Source organism: Orcinus orca, chromosome 3 (assembly GCF_937001465.1).
Source record: "Orcinus orca chromosome 3, mOrcOrc1.1, whole genome shotgun sequence".
Taxonomy (NCBI): Eukaryota; Metazoa; Chordata; class Mammalia; order Artiodactyla; family Delphinidae; genus Orcinus; species Orcinus orca.
The window spans coordinates 15,268,417-15,287,736 of record NC_064561.1 but is presented as its reverse complement, the minus strand read 5'-3'; the positions used below and the strand labels follow the sequence as shown (position 1 = coordinate 15,287,736).

Sequence of the window (19,320 nt, the reverse complement as noted above, 5' to 3'; positions counted from 1 at the left end):
TTTATTTTTGTTTTTATTTCCATTTCTCTAGGAGGTGGGTCAAAAAGGATCTTGCTGTGATTTATATCATAGAGCGTTCTGCCTATGCTTTCCTCTAAGAGTTTGATACAGTCTGGCCTTACATTTAGATCTTTAATCCATTTTGAGCTTATTTTTGTGTATGGTGTTAGGGAGTGTTCTAATTTCATACTTTTACATGTACCTGTCCAGTTTTCCAGCACCACTTATTGAAGAGGCTGTCTTTTCTCCACTGTATATTCCTGCCTCCTTTATCAAAGATAAGGTGACCATATGTGCGTGGGTTTGTCTCTGGGCTTTCTATCCTGTTCCGTTGATCTATCTTTCTGTGTTTGTGCCAGTACCATACTGTCTTGATTACTGTAGCTTTGTAGTATAGTCTGAAGTCAGGGAACCTGATTTCTCCAGCTTCATTTTTCTTTCTCAAGATTACTTTGGCTATTCGGAGTCTTTTGTGTTTCCATACAAATTGTGAATTTTTTTGTTCTAGTTCTGTGAAAAATGCCAGTGGTAGTTTGATAGGGATTGCATTGAATCTGTAGATTTCTTTGGGTAGTATAGTCATTTTCACAATGTTGATTCTTCCAATCCAAGAACATGGTATATCTCTCCATCTGTTTGTAACATCTTTAATTTCTTTCATCAGTGTCTTATAATTTTCTGCATACAGGTCTTTTTTCTCCTTAGGTAGGTTTATTCCTAGATATTTTATTCTTTTTGTTGCAGTGGTAAATGGGAATGTTTTCTTGATTTCACTTTCAGATTTTTCATCATTAGTGTATAGGAATGCCAGAGATTTCTGTGCCTTAATTTTGTATCATGCTACATTATGAAATTAATTGATTAGTCCTAGTAGTTTTCCAATAGCATCTTTAAGATTATTTATGTATAGTATCTTGTCACCTGCAAACAGTGACAGTTTACTTCTGCTTTCCGACTTGGAATCTTTTTCTTTTCTGATTGCTGTGGCTAAAACTTCCAAAACTATGCTGAATAATAGTGGTGAGAGTGGGCAACCTTGTCTTGTTCCTGATCTTAGTGGAAATGGTTTCAGTTTTTCACCATTGAGAATGATGTTGGTTGTGAGTTTGTCATATATGGCCTTTATTATGTTGAGTTTAGTTCTCTCTATGCCTACTTTCTGGAGGGTTTTTTAAATGATAAATAGGTTTTGGATTTTGTCAAAAGCTTTTTCTGCATCTATTGAGATGATCATATGGTTTTTCCCCTTCAATTTGTTAATATGGTGTATCACATTGATTGAATTGTGTATATTGAAGAATCCTTGCATTCCTGGGATAAACCCCACTTGATCATGATGTATGATCCTTTTCATGTGCTGTTGGACTCTGTTTGCTAGTATTTTGTTGAGGATTTTTGCATCTGTGTTCATCAGTGATATTAGCCTGTAGTTTTCTTTCTTTGTGACATCAGTGTCTGGTTTTGGTATCAGGATGTTGGTGGCCTTGTAGAATGAGTTTGGGAGTATTCCTCCCTCTGCTGTATTTTGGAAGAGTTTGAGAAAGATAGGTGTTAGCTGTTCTCGAAATGTTGATAGAATTTGCCTGTGGAGCCATCTGGTCCTGGGCTTTTGTTTGTTGGAAGATTTTAAATCACAGTTTCAATTTCAGTGCTTGTGATTTGTCTGTTTACATTTTCTATTTTTTTCCTGGTTCTGCCTCGGAAGGTTGTGCTTTTCTAAAATTTATCCATTTTTTCCAAGTTGTCCATTTTATGGGCATATAGTTGCTTGCAGTAGTCTCTCATGACCCTTTGTATTTCTGCAGTGTCAGTTGTTACTTCTCCTTTTTCATTTCTAATTGTATTGATTTGAGTCTTCTCCCTTTTTTTCTTGATGACTCTGGCTAATGGTTTATCAATTTTGTTTATCTTCTCAAAGAACAAGCTTTTAGTTTTATTTATCTTTGCTATCATTTCCTTCATTTCTTTTTCATTTATTTCTGATCTGATCTTTATGATTTCTTTCCTTCTTCTAACTTTGAGGATTTTTTGTTCTTCTTTCTCTAATTGCTGTAGGTGTAATGTTAGGTTGTTTATTGAGATGTTTCTTGTTTCCTGAGATAGGATTGTATTGCTAGAGACTTCCCTCTTAGAACTGCTTTGACTGCATCCCATAGGTTTTGGGCTGTCGTGTTTTCTTTGTCATCTGTTTCTAGGTGTTTTTTGACTTCCTCTTTGATTTATTCAGTGATCTCTTGGTTATTTAGCAGTTTATTGTTTAGCCTCTATGTATTTGTATTTTTTTACAGATTTTTTCGTGTTTTTGATATCTAGTCTCATAGTGTTGTGGTTGGAAAAGATACTTTACACGATTTCAATTTTCTTAAATATACTAAGACTTGATTTGTGATCCAAGATATGATCTATTCTGGAGAATGTTCCATGAGAACTTGAGAAGAAAGTGTATTCTGTTGTTTTTGGATGGAATGTCCTATAAATAAAAATTAAGTCCATCTTGTTTAATGTGTCATTTAAAGCTTGTGTTTCCTTATTTATTTTCATTTTGGATGATCTGTCCTTTGGTGAAAGTGGGGTGTTAAAGTCCCCTACTATTATTATGTTACTGTCAATTTCCCCTTTTATGGCTGTTAGCATTTGCCTTATGTATTGAGGTGGTCCTATGTTGGGTGCATAAATATTCATAATTGTTATATCTTCTTTTTGGATTGATCCCTTGATCATTATGTAGTGTCCTTCTTTGTCTCTTGTGTTAGTCCTTATTTTAAAGTCAATTTGTCTGATATGAGAATTGCTACTCCAGTGTTTTCTAATTTCCATTTGCATGGAATATCTTTTTCCATCCCCTCACTTTCAGTCTGTATGTATCCCTTGGTCTGATGTGGATCTCTTATGGACAGCATATATACAGGTCTTGTTGTTTTATCCATTCAGCCAGTCTGTGTCTTTTGGTTGGAGCATTTAATTCATTTACATTTAAGGTAATTATCGCTATGTATGTTCCTTTTACCATTTTCTTAATTGTTTGGGGTTTGTTATTGTAGGTCTTTTCCTTCTCTTGTGTTTCCTGCCTAGAGAAGTTCCTTTAGCACTTGTTGTAAATTTGGTTTGTTGGTGCTGAATTCTCTTAGCTTTTGCGTGTCTGTAAAAGTTTTAATTTCTCTTTTGACAATGAATGAGATCCTTGCTAGGTAAAGTAATTTTGGTTGTAGGTTTTCCCTTTCATCAGTTTAAATATGTCCTGCCACACCGTTCTGGCTTGCAGAGTTTCTGTGAAAGATCAGTGTTAACCTTATGGGGATTCCCTTGTATGTTATTTGTTGCCCTTCCCTTGCAGCTTTAATATTTTTTCTTTGTATTTAATTGTTGATAATTTGATTAATATGTGCCTTGGAGTGTTTCTCCTTGGATTTATCATGTATGGGGTTCTCTGAGCTTCCTGGACTTGATTGACTATTTCCTCTCCCATATTATGGAAGTTTTCAACTATAATCTCTTCAAATATTTTCTCAGTCCCTTTCTTTTTCTCTTCTTTTTCTGGGACCCCTATAATTCAAATGTTGGTGCATTTAATGTTGTTTCAGAGGTCTCTGAGGCTGTCCTCAATTATTTTCATTCTTTTTTCTTTATTCTGCTCTGCAGTCGTTTTTTCCACTATTTTGTCTTCCAGGTCACTTATCCATCCTTCTGCTTCAGTTACTCTGCTATTGTTTTCTTGTAGAGAATTTTTTATTTCATTTATTGTGTTGTTCATCATTGTTTGTTTGCCCTTTAGTTCTTCTAGGTCCTTGTTAAACGTTTCTTGTATTTTCTCCATTCTATTTCCAAGATTTTGGATCATCTTTACTATTATTACTCTGAGTTCTTTTTCAGGTAGCCTGCCTGTTTCCTCTTCACTTGTTTGGTCTGGTGGGTTTTTACCTTGCTCCTTCATCTGCTGTGTATTTCTCTGTCTTCTCATTTTGCTTCACTCACTGTGTTTGGGGTCTCCTTTTTGCAGTCTGTAGGTTTGTAGTTCCCATTGTTTTTGTTGTCTGCCCCCACTGGCTAAGGTTGGTTCAGTGGTTTTTGTAGGCTTCTGGGTGGAGGGGACTGGTGCCTGTGTTCTCGTGGATGAGGCTGCATCTTGCCTTTCTAGTGTGCAAGACCACGTCCAGTGGTGTGTTTTGGGGTGTCTATGACCTTATTATGATTTTAGGCAGTGTCTCTGCTAATGGGTGGGGTTGTGTTCCTATCTTGCTAGTTGTTTGGCATCTTCATGTATTCTTTAGGTACACATCTGTTCATAACCCTTATATCTTCCTGATGGATTGATACTTTTATCATTATAAAAGTCCCCATATATCTCCAGCAATACTTTTTCATTTTAAATCCTTTTTATCTGATATTAGTATAGCCACACTCCAACTTATGGTTGCTATTTGAGTTATACATACATACATATATATATATATATATATATACACATATATATATATACATACACACACATATATATGTATATACAATTTCAGAGATTTTTTACATGGTTATATTTTTAATAATTCTCACCAGTTATGCTTATTTCATTGGGGAGGGGATCCACAGAGCTTCTAATGTTGCCATTACTGAAGTGGAACCCAGTTTGTAAAATGTGAGGTTTCTTTGACCATGTTTTCTTTTGTCAAGGATTTTGTCTTTATTTTTCCCTTATGAACTTTTCAAATACATTTTAACTTATGAGATAGTTTTAAAAGGCTTTGTGTGATGGGTTTGCACATGGTCTGCACTAAGGTCAGGTTGCCCAATCTCAAGAACCATATTTGTACTCAGAAAAGAGATTCAAATTCTGGGGACTGAAGCCTCAGACCAGTTGGTTCTGTTAAAATAATACAATTGAAACTAGACTGAATTCTGGACTTATCAGTGTCTTTCCTGGGGCACATATGAGGGAAGGACTTTGACCAAAATCACACCGCCTATGAAAACCAGAAATAGAAACCAGCCTTATATTCCATACTTCCTTATTGCCACCAGTGTCAGTATAGGCCTTTCACTGTGTCACCCTTTAAAAACTCATTTTTAATTTCTGAAATAGCATGGTATTCCCTATAGGAGTATGCCATTTGAATGAGTCCCAAAGGCATGGAAAGCTTGTCCCTGTACCAGTAAGCATATAGACGCAGCCTTGTAAGCAAGATGCAGGAAATAGCCTTATGTATTGTCTGTCTTCAGCTGCCCTTGTACTTGTTTTTTCTTCCTTTAAGCTTGCCAGTTCTTCTTGGCCCTTCACCATTCTAGCTTCTGACTTTAGGACAAACTGAATAAGAGAATGAATTGTCTGCACCCCCGGTTTCCCAAGCAAATATTTGAAGCTGCCATAGATTTTCTAGATTTTATGTTGAAAAGTAACAAACAAAAACAGCACTACCATCTGTCATCAGAGTGATGAGAAAGTGGTTGTAACACCTCTCTGAAGCAGGGCAGTTTTGCTCACTGGTGGAGGTGCATTCAGTGACAGGTTGTTGGGTGCTGTAGACCGATACATCCAGAAGGAGCCTGAGTCAACTCACTTCTGTCTTGGGTCTCAAAGAGGAAGCAGAAGGAGGGAAGGAGGGTCCTGGATGATTCTTCTTTCTTCTGGGTCTACCTCTTCTCACTCCTCCCTGATTTATCTCCCTCTGTTTCCTATGAAGCCTCCAGTATTATCTCTGCTTTCCCTCCTTCCCACTCCCCAGGGAAACTCAACTCCACTGCATCCCTAGAGACACAGAATCTCATCCCTTGTTCCCTTCTGGAATCTCACCAATGCTATCACCTTGGGCTCTGGCCAGCTGCTAATGGAGGCTGTCCTCTGCCCGGGGTTGTTGGTTCTGAAGAGAGGAAGAATGAGCTACGGAGTGGGGGAGGGGGTTAGCTGGGATCAGTTCAGACTCTTCAACAATGGGAAAATTGCAGGTTACCTCACTCATTACCTAGAAAGCAAAATTGAGTCTTAATATTCTTCTCAAGACAATGTAATTCAATCCTATATTAAGAAAGTATAGTCTCCCAGTCAGCATGACTTTGCTCCAAATGGACACAATAACCTTGACATGGTCTGTAAGGGATGTCTTGTTTCTGAGCCTGTGCTCACCTACCACATTCATTAGGAATGATAAAACCAGTGACAAATTAATTGTTTCCCATTCTATTTCATGGATGAAGGGCAGGGAGTCACCATCCATTTTCTCCCAGGTAAGTATTACTAATTTTACCATTTTATGTAAGGGAATTGTGATTCATGGATAAAAGTTAACACCTGACTAGTAAATTGCAAAACTAGGTTTTGAACTCTCACTTTCTGTCAAAAAGCCTGGTACTCTTTGCACTTCATCTAAGCTGTTTGTGAGAAGAGCCAACATAAAATGTTGAAATGAGCTCAGTAAGGTGTGGATGTAACCTTGTGATTCTTCAATACACTGGTGTGCCTTTTTGCCAGTTCCTTCAGCAAGGCATGTTCTTCACTGAGGAACCTTTATTGCTCATGTTTTTTGCTCTGTTCTGGGAGACATCTGACCTCCCTCTTCCCTTGCCTGTTTCCTTCTCACCTCTTGGAGAGGTCTTCCCGCCTCAACCCTATTCTTTCCTAACTCAGTTACCATTTTGTTTCCATAACAAATCTTCAATTTGCAATTATCTTTGTCTATTTACTTAAAAAATGTTTCCTTGTTTGTTTGTAGTTGTTATTAGCTTAAAATTTTAGGGATGGCGAGGAACTCATATGTCTCATTAACTTTGTAACCACACTACCCAGTGTCTGGCATAGAGTAAATGCCCAAACACATATTTGTTGAATAAATGAGGACATTTAAGGTTCAATTGTCAGAGAAAGGATGGGGGGAAGGCAGCTGCCATTCTTTGTGTGTCAGCCACTATGTGAATGAGCAACCATGAACATCTCTGTCCCTTTGTTTTGATGGAGATACTGAGAATCCTAAACAGGTTACACAGCTCATAACTGGTGTAGACAGGTGTCAAACCAGGCCTGTCTGTTCTTTCTCACCAACCCAGTGGAAGTTCACATTAGTAGATCAGGCAGACAAACTGGTTTTATAATGTCAGATGCAATAATTCTTTTTTTTTTTAACATCTTTATTGGGGTATAATTGCTTTACAATGGTGTGTTAGTTTCTGCTTTATAATAGAGTGAATCAGTTATACGTATACATATGTTCCCATATCTCTTCCCTCTTGCGTCTCCCTCCCTCCCACCCTCCCTATCCCACCCCTCCAGGTGGTCACAAAGCACCGAGCCGATATCCCTGTGCCATGCGGCTGCTTCCCACTAGCTATCTACCTTACGTTTGGTAGTGTGTATATATCCATGACTCTCTCTCGCCCTGTCACAGCTCCCCCCCCCCCATATCCTCAAGTCTGTTCTCCAGTAGGTCTGTGTTTTTATTCCTGTCTTACCCCTAGGTTCTTCATGACATTTTTTTTTTTCTTAAATTCCATATATATGTGTTACTTCACTCTGTATGACAGACTCTAGGTCTATCCACCTCTAGGTCTATCCACCTCATTACAAATAGCTCAATTTCGTTTCTTTTTATGGTTGAGTAATATTCCATTGTATATATGTGCCACATCTTCTTTATCCATTCATCTGATGATGGGCACTTAGGTTGTTTCCATCTCCGGGCTATTGTAAATAGAGCTGCAATGAACATTTTGGTACATGACTCTTAAAATATATTTAGAGCCTGGAGTTTTTCGAGAGATGGTCATATTGAAAATGTCCTGAGATGATTACTGATTTGGTCCTAGACATTGATTTGTTGCCTGCCACAAAGAAAGCCCAGGAAAACTGTCAGTGACTGAGTTGATGGTAATCATAGCAAAATGTCCTTGGACCAAATTTATAATAGTGTATACCCCATGCAAAGAGCACCATGTGTTTCCTCTTAATCTTTATGAAAAGTTGGATATTGTGGATGTCCCTTTTCTCTCAGGTGAGGAAACTGAGACTCAGAGAACTTGCAACTAATGGTACAGGCTTAATCGATCTGTAGGTGGCAGCAGCGTGCTCTGAGGTCGGGCCCCACCTTAACCCCTGCCCTATGTGACCTGGTGTGTCCCCCTAGGCTGTGGTGTCACTGGTGCAAACTCTAGGAGCAGTAACTGTAGTGGGAGTAATCATTTTTTGGAGTCCCTACAACATGATGGATGTATACTAAGTGTCTGTCCAAGAGATCTCCTTTAACTCTCAGAATTACTCTTAAGGAGTGAGTGGCAATGCTTTTCCCATTTGACAAAAGGGGAACTCAAGACTCAGAGGCTTACCACCTTACACAGAGCATGGACTATCTCTCAGGTCATGCACATTTCTCCTGCATGGTGCCTGCAGTTAGGGACAGCAATTTCATTATTTTTAGCCTGTTCTCACGTTTCCAAGGTGGAGGAACAAGCCAGTCAACGAAAGCTCCCAGAAGCAAACATAGATGGAGAGCAGACGAAGCAGGGGTGGAGGTTCTCGACTGAACCCTTTGCTTAGCTCTCGGCTTGGACACCTGTTGGAGTTCCTGCTCTGGCCATCCTGCCCTGATGCTGCACATCTCTGCATGTTTATTCCAAAACAGAGTGGACTCTTCTAAGAACTCACCTCAAAGCTTTGTCTGCTAATGATCGAGGGAAATGGGAGAAGCCCATTTCCCACAGTGGTTCTGATTCACACCCTAGGATAACTCTCCAGGATCCAAGTGAGTCCCAGATTGCCCCACAGAGTGGTCATAAGGACAGCCAGCCTTGTCTTCTTCTAAGGGGATAATGGAGCCAGGGTGACTGAGGTGTGCCCACTGTGCTTAGTTTAAGAGCAAAAGTTGGGATGTGTGTTGAGACCTTGTCTCTCTTGGGTCCCTGGACATCTTGGCTAGTCAGGAGGGTTTGCTTTAGCGGGGTGTCTTCTTGTAATACCTTGTGACTGACCCCAGCCCTTGGACCCTGATAGCCCCGCAGTGATGACAGAGAGGTGACCCTGGAACAGGGAGGAGGAGAGCTGGGTAGATGTTCTCAACTCTATGGGCAGAGGCTGGTCCTACATAAGCTGTGTTGGCCCTGGTACCTGAAGACCTGGAAGAGAGGCCTCTCTGTGGCTCAGTCTCCTCATCTGTCAAAGGGATAATGATACTCATCTTGCCCAGGGCCTTGGGAGGGGCAGACCCAGGCCTGCTGTTAGTGGTCATGCACAGCCCAGCTCAGGGATTGCCACTGCATCACACAAGATCAAATGCCCCCATGGCATTACTGTTAGATGACACTGGAAAAAACACAATGGAACAGGGTAAGGATTCCAGGATGAAATAATCAGCAGGCGTTTCTTCAGTCTGTTGTTCTCTTTCTACAGATGGGAAGCTCAGGACCAGCAAGCCAGGTTAGTAAGTAACTTACGGGACATGAGGAGCAAAGTCTGTATTCAGACCCAGACCTTCCGAAAAGAATTAACATTGATCAGATTGATTTTCCGGTCTGTCCTTGGCTAGACACTGGAGCACAACACCCCCCCACCCCACCCCCCTCCACACACACCCAGGGCTGTTATCTCAAAGGCAGCGTATGTGGGCTCTTCAACTCCTCTATCCTCAGACCCTCCCCCACCCACATCCCATTGGCTGCTCCTGCTCTCACTTCCCCCACTGGGCCCTGCCAGCTGGTTATGGTGAAGATTGAATAGGATTCTGTTAGGGAGAGAGCTACCTTTGTTTTGGAAATTGCTGTTGTAGTCAGACTGATGACAGAAGAGGAAGAAAGGAGAAAACAAGAGATGGCCAGAGGCTCTGCTTGTAGAAATGACCCAAATTTTGCCTTCTCCATGAGACCAATGCAGACCTCTCTATTTAAAATTGAATCATGTGCCCCCTTTTCCCCCAGTATGGTTGATCCCTCACCTTTGCTCTTCTCTGTCTCTTTGCCAGAGCAGTCACCGCATTCTAATCTACCCTGTAATTTGCTTATTTATCGCTTTGTTTATGTCATGTCTCCCCCTCTAGACTACACTCCAGGAAGGCAAAGTCTCTGTCTCTTTGCTCAAATACCTCCCAAATGCCTGGAGTGGGCCTGATGCATGGTGGGTCCTCCAAAAATATTGAATAAATGCATGAGTTTGGGGAAAGAGGGAGAGCTGAGCCACAGACCAGCACAGAGTGAACAGCAATGAACAAGGAGTATCTTCAAGAGCAGGGATCTCTAAGGTTTAATTGTAGGCTGGAGATGTTGGTGTGATGCGTACCCCCAACCCCTGAATCCTCAGTCCCCCACCCATCCCGTGTGTGTGTGTGTGTGTGAGTGTGTATGAGTGTGTGCATGTGCCTGCGTGTGTGTGAGTGAGTGTGAATATCTGAAGTGGCAGGAACAGCAGGAGAGAAGGGAACTCAAATCCACATTCAAAGCCAGGAGCACACACAGCACAATGTGAGGGCGGGGCTGGGAGAATCCTGGGCTGACCTGAGCTCTCACCAACAGTGGCTGCCCAGACAGCACTGCCAGACAAACTGCCTGGGGTGTTGGAAGCTGCAGCAGCTGTAGCTGTAGGCCCCTCACTGAGGTGCATAGGGCATCCTGCAGGCAGGGACTTTGTGGTCCCTCTACCCTGTAAGTTTACCCAGTGAGTTTATCCTCGTCTTGTCTGTAGGACCCTGAGACTTAGTGAAGTTCAAACACTTTCCCAAGGGTACTTGAGACCCTTTCCCGAGCCACACAAACCCCATGTAACCTGATTCTGAGTTCTGACCCTGTCCCAGCTGTGTAACCTTGGGCAAATCTGTTATGTTTCTCTTACGTGCCTTGGTTTCCTCAGCTGTAAATGGGCTAATCAAGGTGAGAGCTTTACCAGGTTGGGATAAGGGGATGCTTGTGACACATTAACCAGTCATAGAATCCATCTGGTGGGTGACAGCCAACATGAGACAGTGCCAGGGACACACCTTGCTCTCTTGCACATTTTGCCAAAGGCAGGTCTTGACCAAAGTTTCTCCCAATTCCTGGAGGCTTCAGAGAGTTGACCAACATCATCGCTGCCTAGGATTAAGCCACCTATGTCCCTAGGGTTGGGCAGGGCCCAGTCTGGCCCAGAAGCCCCTCCCTGTAGGCAGCCGTGCTTTCTGACTGTGCAGCCACCTGCTATATAAGGGCCCTCACACACCTTCTCCAACCTTCTGCCAGGATCCACCTTCTTCGGGGCAATCTCTGGGCCAGACAGAGAGGTAAGGGACTGGGGCTGGGCTGTGAGACAGGACCCAGCCTGGGAGAAGCTGAAAGCAGGGGAAGGGCATTCAGCGCTGGCTGGGGTCCAGGGCATTCTCCTGGCATTCTCTTGCTCCTCCAGCAGTGCCCGGGAAGGGGAAGGCTGGAGTGGAGAGGTGCTGGGGTTTGCTCTGTGTGTGTGCGTGTGTGTGTGTGTGTGTGTGTGTGTGGTGCTGCGTCCTTCTCACAGCTTCTGTGAGCTCTTGCTCCTCTGTGTAAGATGAGAACAACTGAGGTAAGACCCTTTCAGACAGCTAAAAATGTCCAACAATAGGATGAATAGGAAGGACTTTGCAAAGGGGTGTACAGATGTACTTGGTCTCATTTTCCCTATGGGGCCCCTGCCCTGACCCCCAGCTCACTGGCTCCTCTCTTCTGCAGAGGTGGTGCACAGGGCCCTGAGTCCCACCACCTCCAAGATCTGCCTCTTCTGCTACATGTCCCTAGGTAGGGTCCTGACCTCTCTGGGCTTCCATTATTTCCCTCTGAAAATGAGGCTAATCATCAGGTCTATACCGCAGGGCCGAGGTGATTTGTGCACTTAACTGATGTGGCTGCTGTGGACTCTTTCCCCTCCTTTCTTGCCCTCCCATCTCCTCTTCCTTTACACCTACAAGGCTTGAGAGGCCCTTCCCAGGAGGCCCAACCCCTGAACCTCTCTCTCTACTGGGGTTCTGGGCCTGGAGTGGTGACTGGGCACTGGGGGATGCAGGGTGCAATGCACAGAACATCTGCCACAAGCTTCAAACCAAACATACTTAATTTTTCTCCTAGGATCTCTAACTATTGGGGCCATTAGATAATTGATGGGCTGTCTGTCTCCCTCCATTGGGGCTAATGTCTCTTTCTTTTCACCGACTCTTAATCAGTTAACTAGGGGATCATAGTGTTTGTGTGTGTGTGTGTGTGTGTGTGTGTGTGTGTGTATGTATGGGTGTGGAGTGTATGTATGTGTGTGTGTGGTGTGGTGTGTATGTGGGGGAGCATGTGTATGTGGTGTGGTGAGGTGAGATGCAGGCGGTGGCCTGCAACGTCCTAATGAAAGTCAGTTGCTCCTTAGTAAGTGGCAGCTATTATGGTACAACTCGGCTTTGGACCTGGAAGGACCCTGAATGGAGTCCCACTTTTCGTCTTACAAGCTGGGTGAGCTTGGGCAGCTTCCATTATCCCTCCGTCTGCAGTTTTCTCAGCTGTGGAGTGGGCAAAAATCTTTACAGCAGCACTGTGCCCTGGGACTTGTTCCATACTTGCACTGACCAATACAGCAGCCACCAGCCACATGTGGCCACTGAGCACTGGAACATGGCTGGTGACTGAGAAACAGTATCTTTCCTTTTTATTCCTTCAATGAATCCAAAGGTAAGTAGCCACAGGTAGCTCCTGGTTACTATTCATAGTATAAATGAGCTAACGATGAATTAAGGGTTCAGTGCAGAGCCAGACATTTCCCTTCCATGCTTTTTGATACACGGGCAAATTAAAATTCTAGGAGCTCTGATTCAGGATCTTTTTTTTTTAATTGAAGTATAGTTGATTTACAATGTTGTGCCACTCTCTGCTACATAGCAAAGTGACTCAGTTATACACATATAGACATTCTTTTTTAAAAAATATTCTTTTCACTTTGTCCCAGCTGGCATGGACTTATACATACTACCAAATGTAAAATAGATAGCTAGTAGGAAGCAGCCGCATAGCACAGGGAGATCAGCTCCGTGCTTTGTGACCACCTGGAGGGGTGGGATAGGGAGGGTGGGAGGGAGGGAGACGCAAGAGGGAGGAGATATGGGGACGTATGTATAAGTATAGCTGATTCACTTTGTTATACAGCAGAAACTAACACACCATTGTAAAGCAATTATACTCCAATAAAGATGTTAAAAAATATTCTTTTCCATTATGGTTTATCACAGGATATTGAATATGGTTCCCTGTGCTATACAGTAGGACCTTGTTGTCTATCCATCCTATATATGAGTGTACATCTGCTAACCCCCAACTCCCAGGATCTTAATAAATACAGCTAAACCTTAGCTATTAGATGACTTTCATGTGCAGAGAGATTGATGACAGACCAGTCAGAAGTGTGCTGGGGCTTCTGATTGAGCTCTGTAGGTTGAGCATGTCCAGGTCCGGGGCTTTGGGGGTCGTGTGTGTTAGAGTCAGTGTGGTTAGAGGCCTGGGCCAAATCTAGCTCTAACCCCTCCCAGGAGTGCAACCTTGACTTTGAGTGCTTTACTTAACCTCTCTGGGGCTTGATTTCCCCTTTGAAATAAGGTGATGCTAAAAATAGTACCTGCCTGCTGGGTGGAGGAATTACATGAATCAATGCACATAAGTGCTTGGAACAAGAGTAAGTGCTCAATATGTGCCTGCCTGTTGGAGTGGCGATGGCAGAGACAGAGCTCCTATGCATTATGTGAATGTGGCAAGATACCACCTACAGGATGGACATTATGCTCCGGGACATGAGAGCCCAGCGTTCTTCTTGGTCTCCCATCCTCAGTGGGGTTGGCAGTCATCTTTCTGCCCATTTTGTACCCATAGTGGCTCTGTAGGAAATGCCCTGGGCTGTGTTTTGTACTTGTGTGTGGACGCCTTTGCAGGCATCTAGGATTGGGAAAACCCGACTTTTGTGGGTATAAGGGCAGGGTGGAATCTACATCTTGGCTCGGTGCTCCCAGCTGAGGATGCTGATTCCTTCTGTCACAAGGATGGGCTGGGTCTGTTGAAGTTTGATTGCAATCCTAGGGAATATCACTCCCCAGCAGCCTTCTGATTCCCCAGACTGCCCTCTTTGTGCCTCTTCTGGCTTAAGGCTCCGCGGCCACAGTCCTCATCCTCAACGACATACGTCCAGCACCATGAAGGGCTTCCTCTTCGCTGGTATCATCGTCATGCTCACGGTTGCAGCTGTAGGTGAGGGAAACCACATGGCCCCCTTTTGGAACGAAGACCCCTCTTTCCACCTCACCACGGTCTTCTCACTCTTGGTGCCCTGGGATCCCCTCATGTGACCTCTCGTGTCAAGGTGTGGGCAGTGGAGGCCATGAGACCTCTCTGTGCACACTGCCCCCTGTGGTACCACTCAGTGCTGTGGGTCAAGGTTGGGTCTTCCCAATGGGGAATGGTGGACAGTGGGGATAAACTTAATGCGGGTGGCTCCATCTCACAGCTTAAAGTTTGGGGGACCCCAGAGGGAAGGGATGCCATCCTGGCTATTCTTTTACCCTGAGGTGAGTGCAGTGCTTTGGCCAGAGCACACTCTGTAAATGTCTCCTGAATGTTGACGATACCGAACATCTTGTCTTCCCAGAATCCTTGAGTTGTGTGCAGTGTAATTCGTTGACAGACCCCTGTGTTGACGGAAATGCCGTTGAGTGTCCCGCAAATGCCAGTATCAGCTGTACCACTTTCTTGACGAACTTTTCTCTAGGTGAGCCTGGGGGATGCTCATCATTCCCATTTCTGGAACTTGCACAGGGCAGGTGCTGGAGGGGTTGGCCAGGAAAGCAAGGCTAAGGCTGGGCTGTGCAAGGAGAGAGGGGGTCATGAAGGCGCCTCTCAGGAGGAGCAGCATGCAGGAGTCAGTAACAGTGGTAGAGCCAAGCAAGCAGACAAGCCCTGTGGCTCCTTGGAATTGCGGCACCTGACTCAGACTTCATGCTAGACCTGTATTAGTGAACGTAAGAAGCAGGGGCAGCTCTTAGCTACATTACAAAGCAGGCAATTTGCTCTAGGTGTTTTCATTTTTCCATTTTCTGCCCCCCTTTCCCTCTTCTCAGTGTTCCTTCCTGTTCCAGATCCAACATATTTTCACTCAGACTTCCTTCTAGGGTGTTCTGCTGGCGTGATTGTTACCTCTCTCTCAGAGCATTTTGACTTATTTTAAACTTTTTATTATGGACATTTCAAACACACACAGAAGCAGGTAGAAGACTATAATGAACTCCCATGTAACCACCATCCTGTGTCAACAATTAACATTTTGCTATTTTTTCCCCATAGTATTTTATTTTTATTTTTAAAATTTTTATTGAAATATAGTTGATTTACAATGTTGTGTTAGTTTCAGGTGTACAGCAAAGTGATTCAGACACACATATATATGAATTCTTTTCCATTTTAGGAAAATGGATTCTTTTCCATTATAGGTTATTACAAGATATTGAGTATGTTCCCTGTGCTATACAGTAGGTTCTTGTTGGTTATTTATTTTATATACAGTAGTGTGTATATTTTAATCCCAAATTCCTAATTTACCCTCTCCCCATAATATTTTAAAGCAACCCAAGATAGCATGTTATTTCCCCTATAAACACTTCACTATTCATCTCTGATAAGAACTTTTTTCCCCTTTTTATATAACTACAATACAATTATCACACCTAAGAAAATTAGCTATAATTTAAAAATTTCTTGTAATACCCAGGCCACCTTAAAAATGTTCCAAGTGTTTCAAAGATGTATTCTAGTAGATGCATTGGAATCTGGATCCAAACAAAATCCTCACATTGCATTTTGCTGTTAGGTCTATTGTGTCTAATTTGTTTAATAATAACTAATACCACTTTCTTTGCTCAATCCCATTGATTTGTTGGAGAAATGGGGCCATTTATCCTGTAGCTGTCTTATATTCTGGCTGTGTTTGATTGCTTCTTTGTAATGTCATTTCACTTGTTCCCCTACTCCTGGTCTTTCCTGTAAACTGCACTCATGCTGTTCAGTACAACTTGCTTCAGTGATGTTAATGTCTATGTCAATGCTGTCCTATGTGGTAGCCACATGTAGCTATTGGTCACTTGAAATATGGTTAGTGTGACTGAGGACTGATTTGTAGGTGGCCACATAGAGCTCGGGCTACCATATTCGATAGCTCTGGTCTAGAAGCTTGATTGACTTCAGGTTCAACATCGTGTTGCACATAGACCCATCACATCTACTTGTCTATATTTAGATGCTAAGACTGTTCAGTGGGTTCTGGGTGTGTCAACCTGAACCACCCACTTCTAAGCTCCCCATCAGCCTTTCACCTGGAATTTAAGCTGCTTCTCTGATAATCTCTTGCTAAACAAAGGAACTACCTCACGGAGAAGGATTTTTCTTTTTGCAGGAAACCCTCTCCAGTGTCCCCCAAACTGCATTGAGCTGAGGGTGTGTTTTCTGCCCTTGCCTAAAGCAGTTGCTCTTCAGGACCTTTGCCCTCCCTGAACGCTCTGTACCCAGGACTGACAGTCTGTGTTTGCCTTTGTGTAGGAGAAAACATCACATGGTATGAGGATAAGGCCTGCTCTGCGGATAATTGCAGCGTGGCTGAGACCTTCACAGTCCACGTATCTGCTAATGAAACCTTCCATTTTGCAAGCCAGTGTTGCCAAGGAAAGGCGTGCAATGACACCAACGACACCATAGGTGGGTGCTGGCCACATCCTTCCTCTGTCCTCCCTGCTCCGTCCCTTCCTGCGCTACCTATGGTTCTCACTCTTGGGTGGACATCTTAAGTCTAGGCACTTCAGTGAATATTTGGGTAACACTAACTGCTGACATACAACAACTACTTGAGAAACAAATGAGGAAAACCAGCGCTACTACCATGCTTTCCCCTTTCTCAGTAAAGACAGAAATCACAGCGCTCCGAGATGTGTGGGAGGTTACTGGATGCTCATTAGTAGCTTTCAAATTGTGTGGCCTCAGGACCTCTTTCAAGACTCTAAGTCTTAAAAATTATTGAGGACTCCAAATAACGTTTGTTTCTGTGGACTATATCTATCAATATTAACTGTATTAAAAATAAGGCTAAGAAATTTTAAAAATATTTATTAGTTCACTAAAAAATAATAAAACTCATTACATGTTACCATTAATAACATTTGTTTTTACATAGAAATAACTATTTTCCAAAACAAAAAATATTTAGTGGGAAGAATAGCATTGCTCCATGTTTTCTCAAAGCTCCTTAATTTCTGGTTTAATAGAATACAGCTGGGTTCTCAGATTTGCTTGTTCTCTTAGTCTGTTGCAATCTCACATGTCATGTAGCCTCTGGAAAACTCCATTGTATTTTCATGAGAGAAAGAGAGTAAAAGAAGCAAAGAACATCTTAGTATTATCATGAAAATGATTTTGACCTAGTGGACTCCCTGAAAGGGTCTCAGGGATCCCCAGGAGTCCCTGGACCACCATTTAAGAACTGTTGGCTTAGATCAAAGCCTTCTTTTTTTTTGCGGTACGCGGCCCTCTCACTGTTGTGGCCTCTCCCGTTGCGGAGCACAGGCTCCGGACGCGCAGGCTCAGCGGCCATGGCTCACGGGCCTAGGCGCTCCGCGGCATGTGGGATCTTCCCGGACCGGGGCACGAACCCGCGTCCCCTGCATCGGCAGGCGGACTCTCAACCACTGCGCCACCAGGGAAAAAAACCTTCTTTTTGAAGAGGAGAAAATGTGGCCATAGTCATAGAGCATGGTTCATTAATAGCAGAGCTGAATCTCGATGTAATTTTTTTTTTTTATCCAAGTCACGTTGTTAAATAATGGCCTGTGTTCATTTGTTCAGAGCTAGATTTAGTAATAGTCACACACCTGTTGGCTAATGTTCAGAATAGCTGGCTACCGTTGACATTAGCTATAGGTTGGTTTTAGCTCAGAATCTTACCTTTCCCTCCTCATCCCAACACCCTCACTGACCACAGTTCTTGAAGACTGGATGACCTGTAAGGGCAGGTCTGTGAGGTTGTGTGCTGTAAATATTTTGGTGGGACATGGGATGGGATGACTGGTATTTTTATGGCAGGATCTGAGATTCCTGAGCATGCAGAGAGACCCTGAGAGGTCTCTCTGGCTAGCGTCTTTGTCTGCCTTTCCCCTTCCACCCAAGGCAGTACCGTGATATTTGTGATAACACTGTTCTGAGTTAATGACTCTTACTCTACCCAGATCCCCCACAGGAAGAGGTGTCCAGCAACACAGGGTGCTCTGCATGTTATGGATCTAGTGAAACTTCCTGTAATGAGACAACCCAGAAATGTTATAAAGAAGAAAGATGTGTCAGTCTAATCGCAGAATTTAAGAATGGTATGTCATTTCCTTTTTATGGGACTTGAGTTTAAAACATGTCATGCCTTGGATCATAAATTCTGGATTAACAAAAAAGGCCTGGAGGAGGTTAGTAAGAAGAGGGAATAAGGTCAGGATGCCTTTGAGATAGTGAGGCTGTTAATGTAGCTTTGAGCTGGTTGCTATTTCTGCCACCTCAGTCCAGAGTTCATTCCTCCTGGGCTGTTGGTCTCTTGAACCCTGTTCTCTTATGGCTTGTAATCAAGCCAGGCTCGTTTAAGGGCATCATGTCACTCCTGACATTTATTTCTTTACTAGGGTGAGCTGTTCTGTAGGTATGGGTGGGTCTGACTTTTATTTCCTTTTATATGTATACTTCCCTTCTCTGCATGTCACTGAGAGGTATTGGATTATGACAGCTTGGGTCACCTGGAAGGAAGAGTCAAACGGGGCTTTAATATCCAACTAATTGAAAAAAGAACAACAACAACAACAAAATAAAAAAAAATCTAACATTTTAGCCATGATCTATTCCCCTGTGGTGGTGGTGTACAACCAATACAGCATTTCATACTTAAAAAAAAGTCATTGTAAACTTGAAAATAAACAATACTGATGATTTCTCTCAAAAAAAAACCAACCAACTGTTCTTTTCTACAAAAGTAATTTGATATTAACCATTATGAGATACAAATTAACCATCATACAATATAAAACCAATAAATAAAAAAGGCTTTTTTTTTTTTTTTTTTTTGCGGTACGTGGGCCTCTCACTGTTGTGGCCTCTCCCGTTGCGGAGCACAGGCTCCGGACGCACAGGGCCAGCGGCCACGGCCCACGGGCCCAGCCGCTCCGCGGCACGTGGGATCTTCCCGGACCGGAGCACAAACCCGTGTCCCCTGCATCGGCAGGCGGACTCTCAACCACTGCGCCACCTTTGACTTAATCTGAAAGCCAGATCAAAGCCATCATAAATGTAGGATTTTGTTTTTGTTTTTGCCCAAGCTGTATG

The 19,320-nt window shown here is 43.1% G+C and overlaps 1 protein-coding gene across 4 annotated transcripts in view; it reads left to right on the top strand.

The window, feature by feature from the left end:
• The window catches only part of LYPD8 (LY6/PLAUR domain containing 8), a 36,858-nt gene that overhangs the window by 15,378 nt on the left and 2,160 nt on the right, over window positions 1-19,320 (top strand). For 2 of the 4 annotated variants that reach the window (XM_033413497.2, XM_033413496.2), the window contains exons 2-5: window positions 14,075-14,175; window positions 14,573-14,692; window positions 16,513-16,668; window positions 18,189-18,326. In XM_033413497.2, the coding sequence (XP_033269388.1) occupies window positions 14,121-14,175; window positions 14,573-14,692; window positions 16,513-16,668; window positions 18,189-18,326 (469 nt within the window). In that variant the 5' untranslated portion in view covers window positions 14,075-14,120. Of the gene's footprint in view, window positions 1-4,544; window positions 6,214-7,526; window positions 10,082-14,074; window positions 14,176-14,572; window positions 14,693-16,512; window positions 16,669-18,188; window positions 18,327-19,320 lie in introns of those variants that run through there. The other 2 variants (XM_033413498.2, XM_033413494.2) reach the window with 2 other exon arrangements.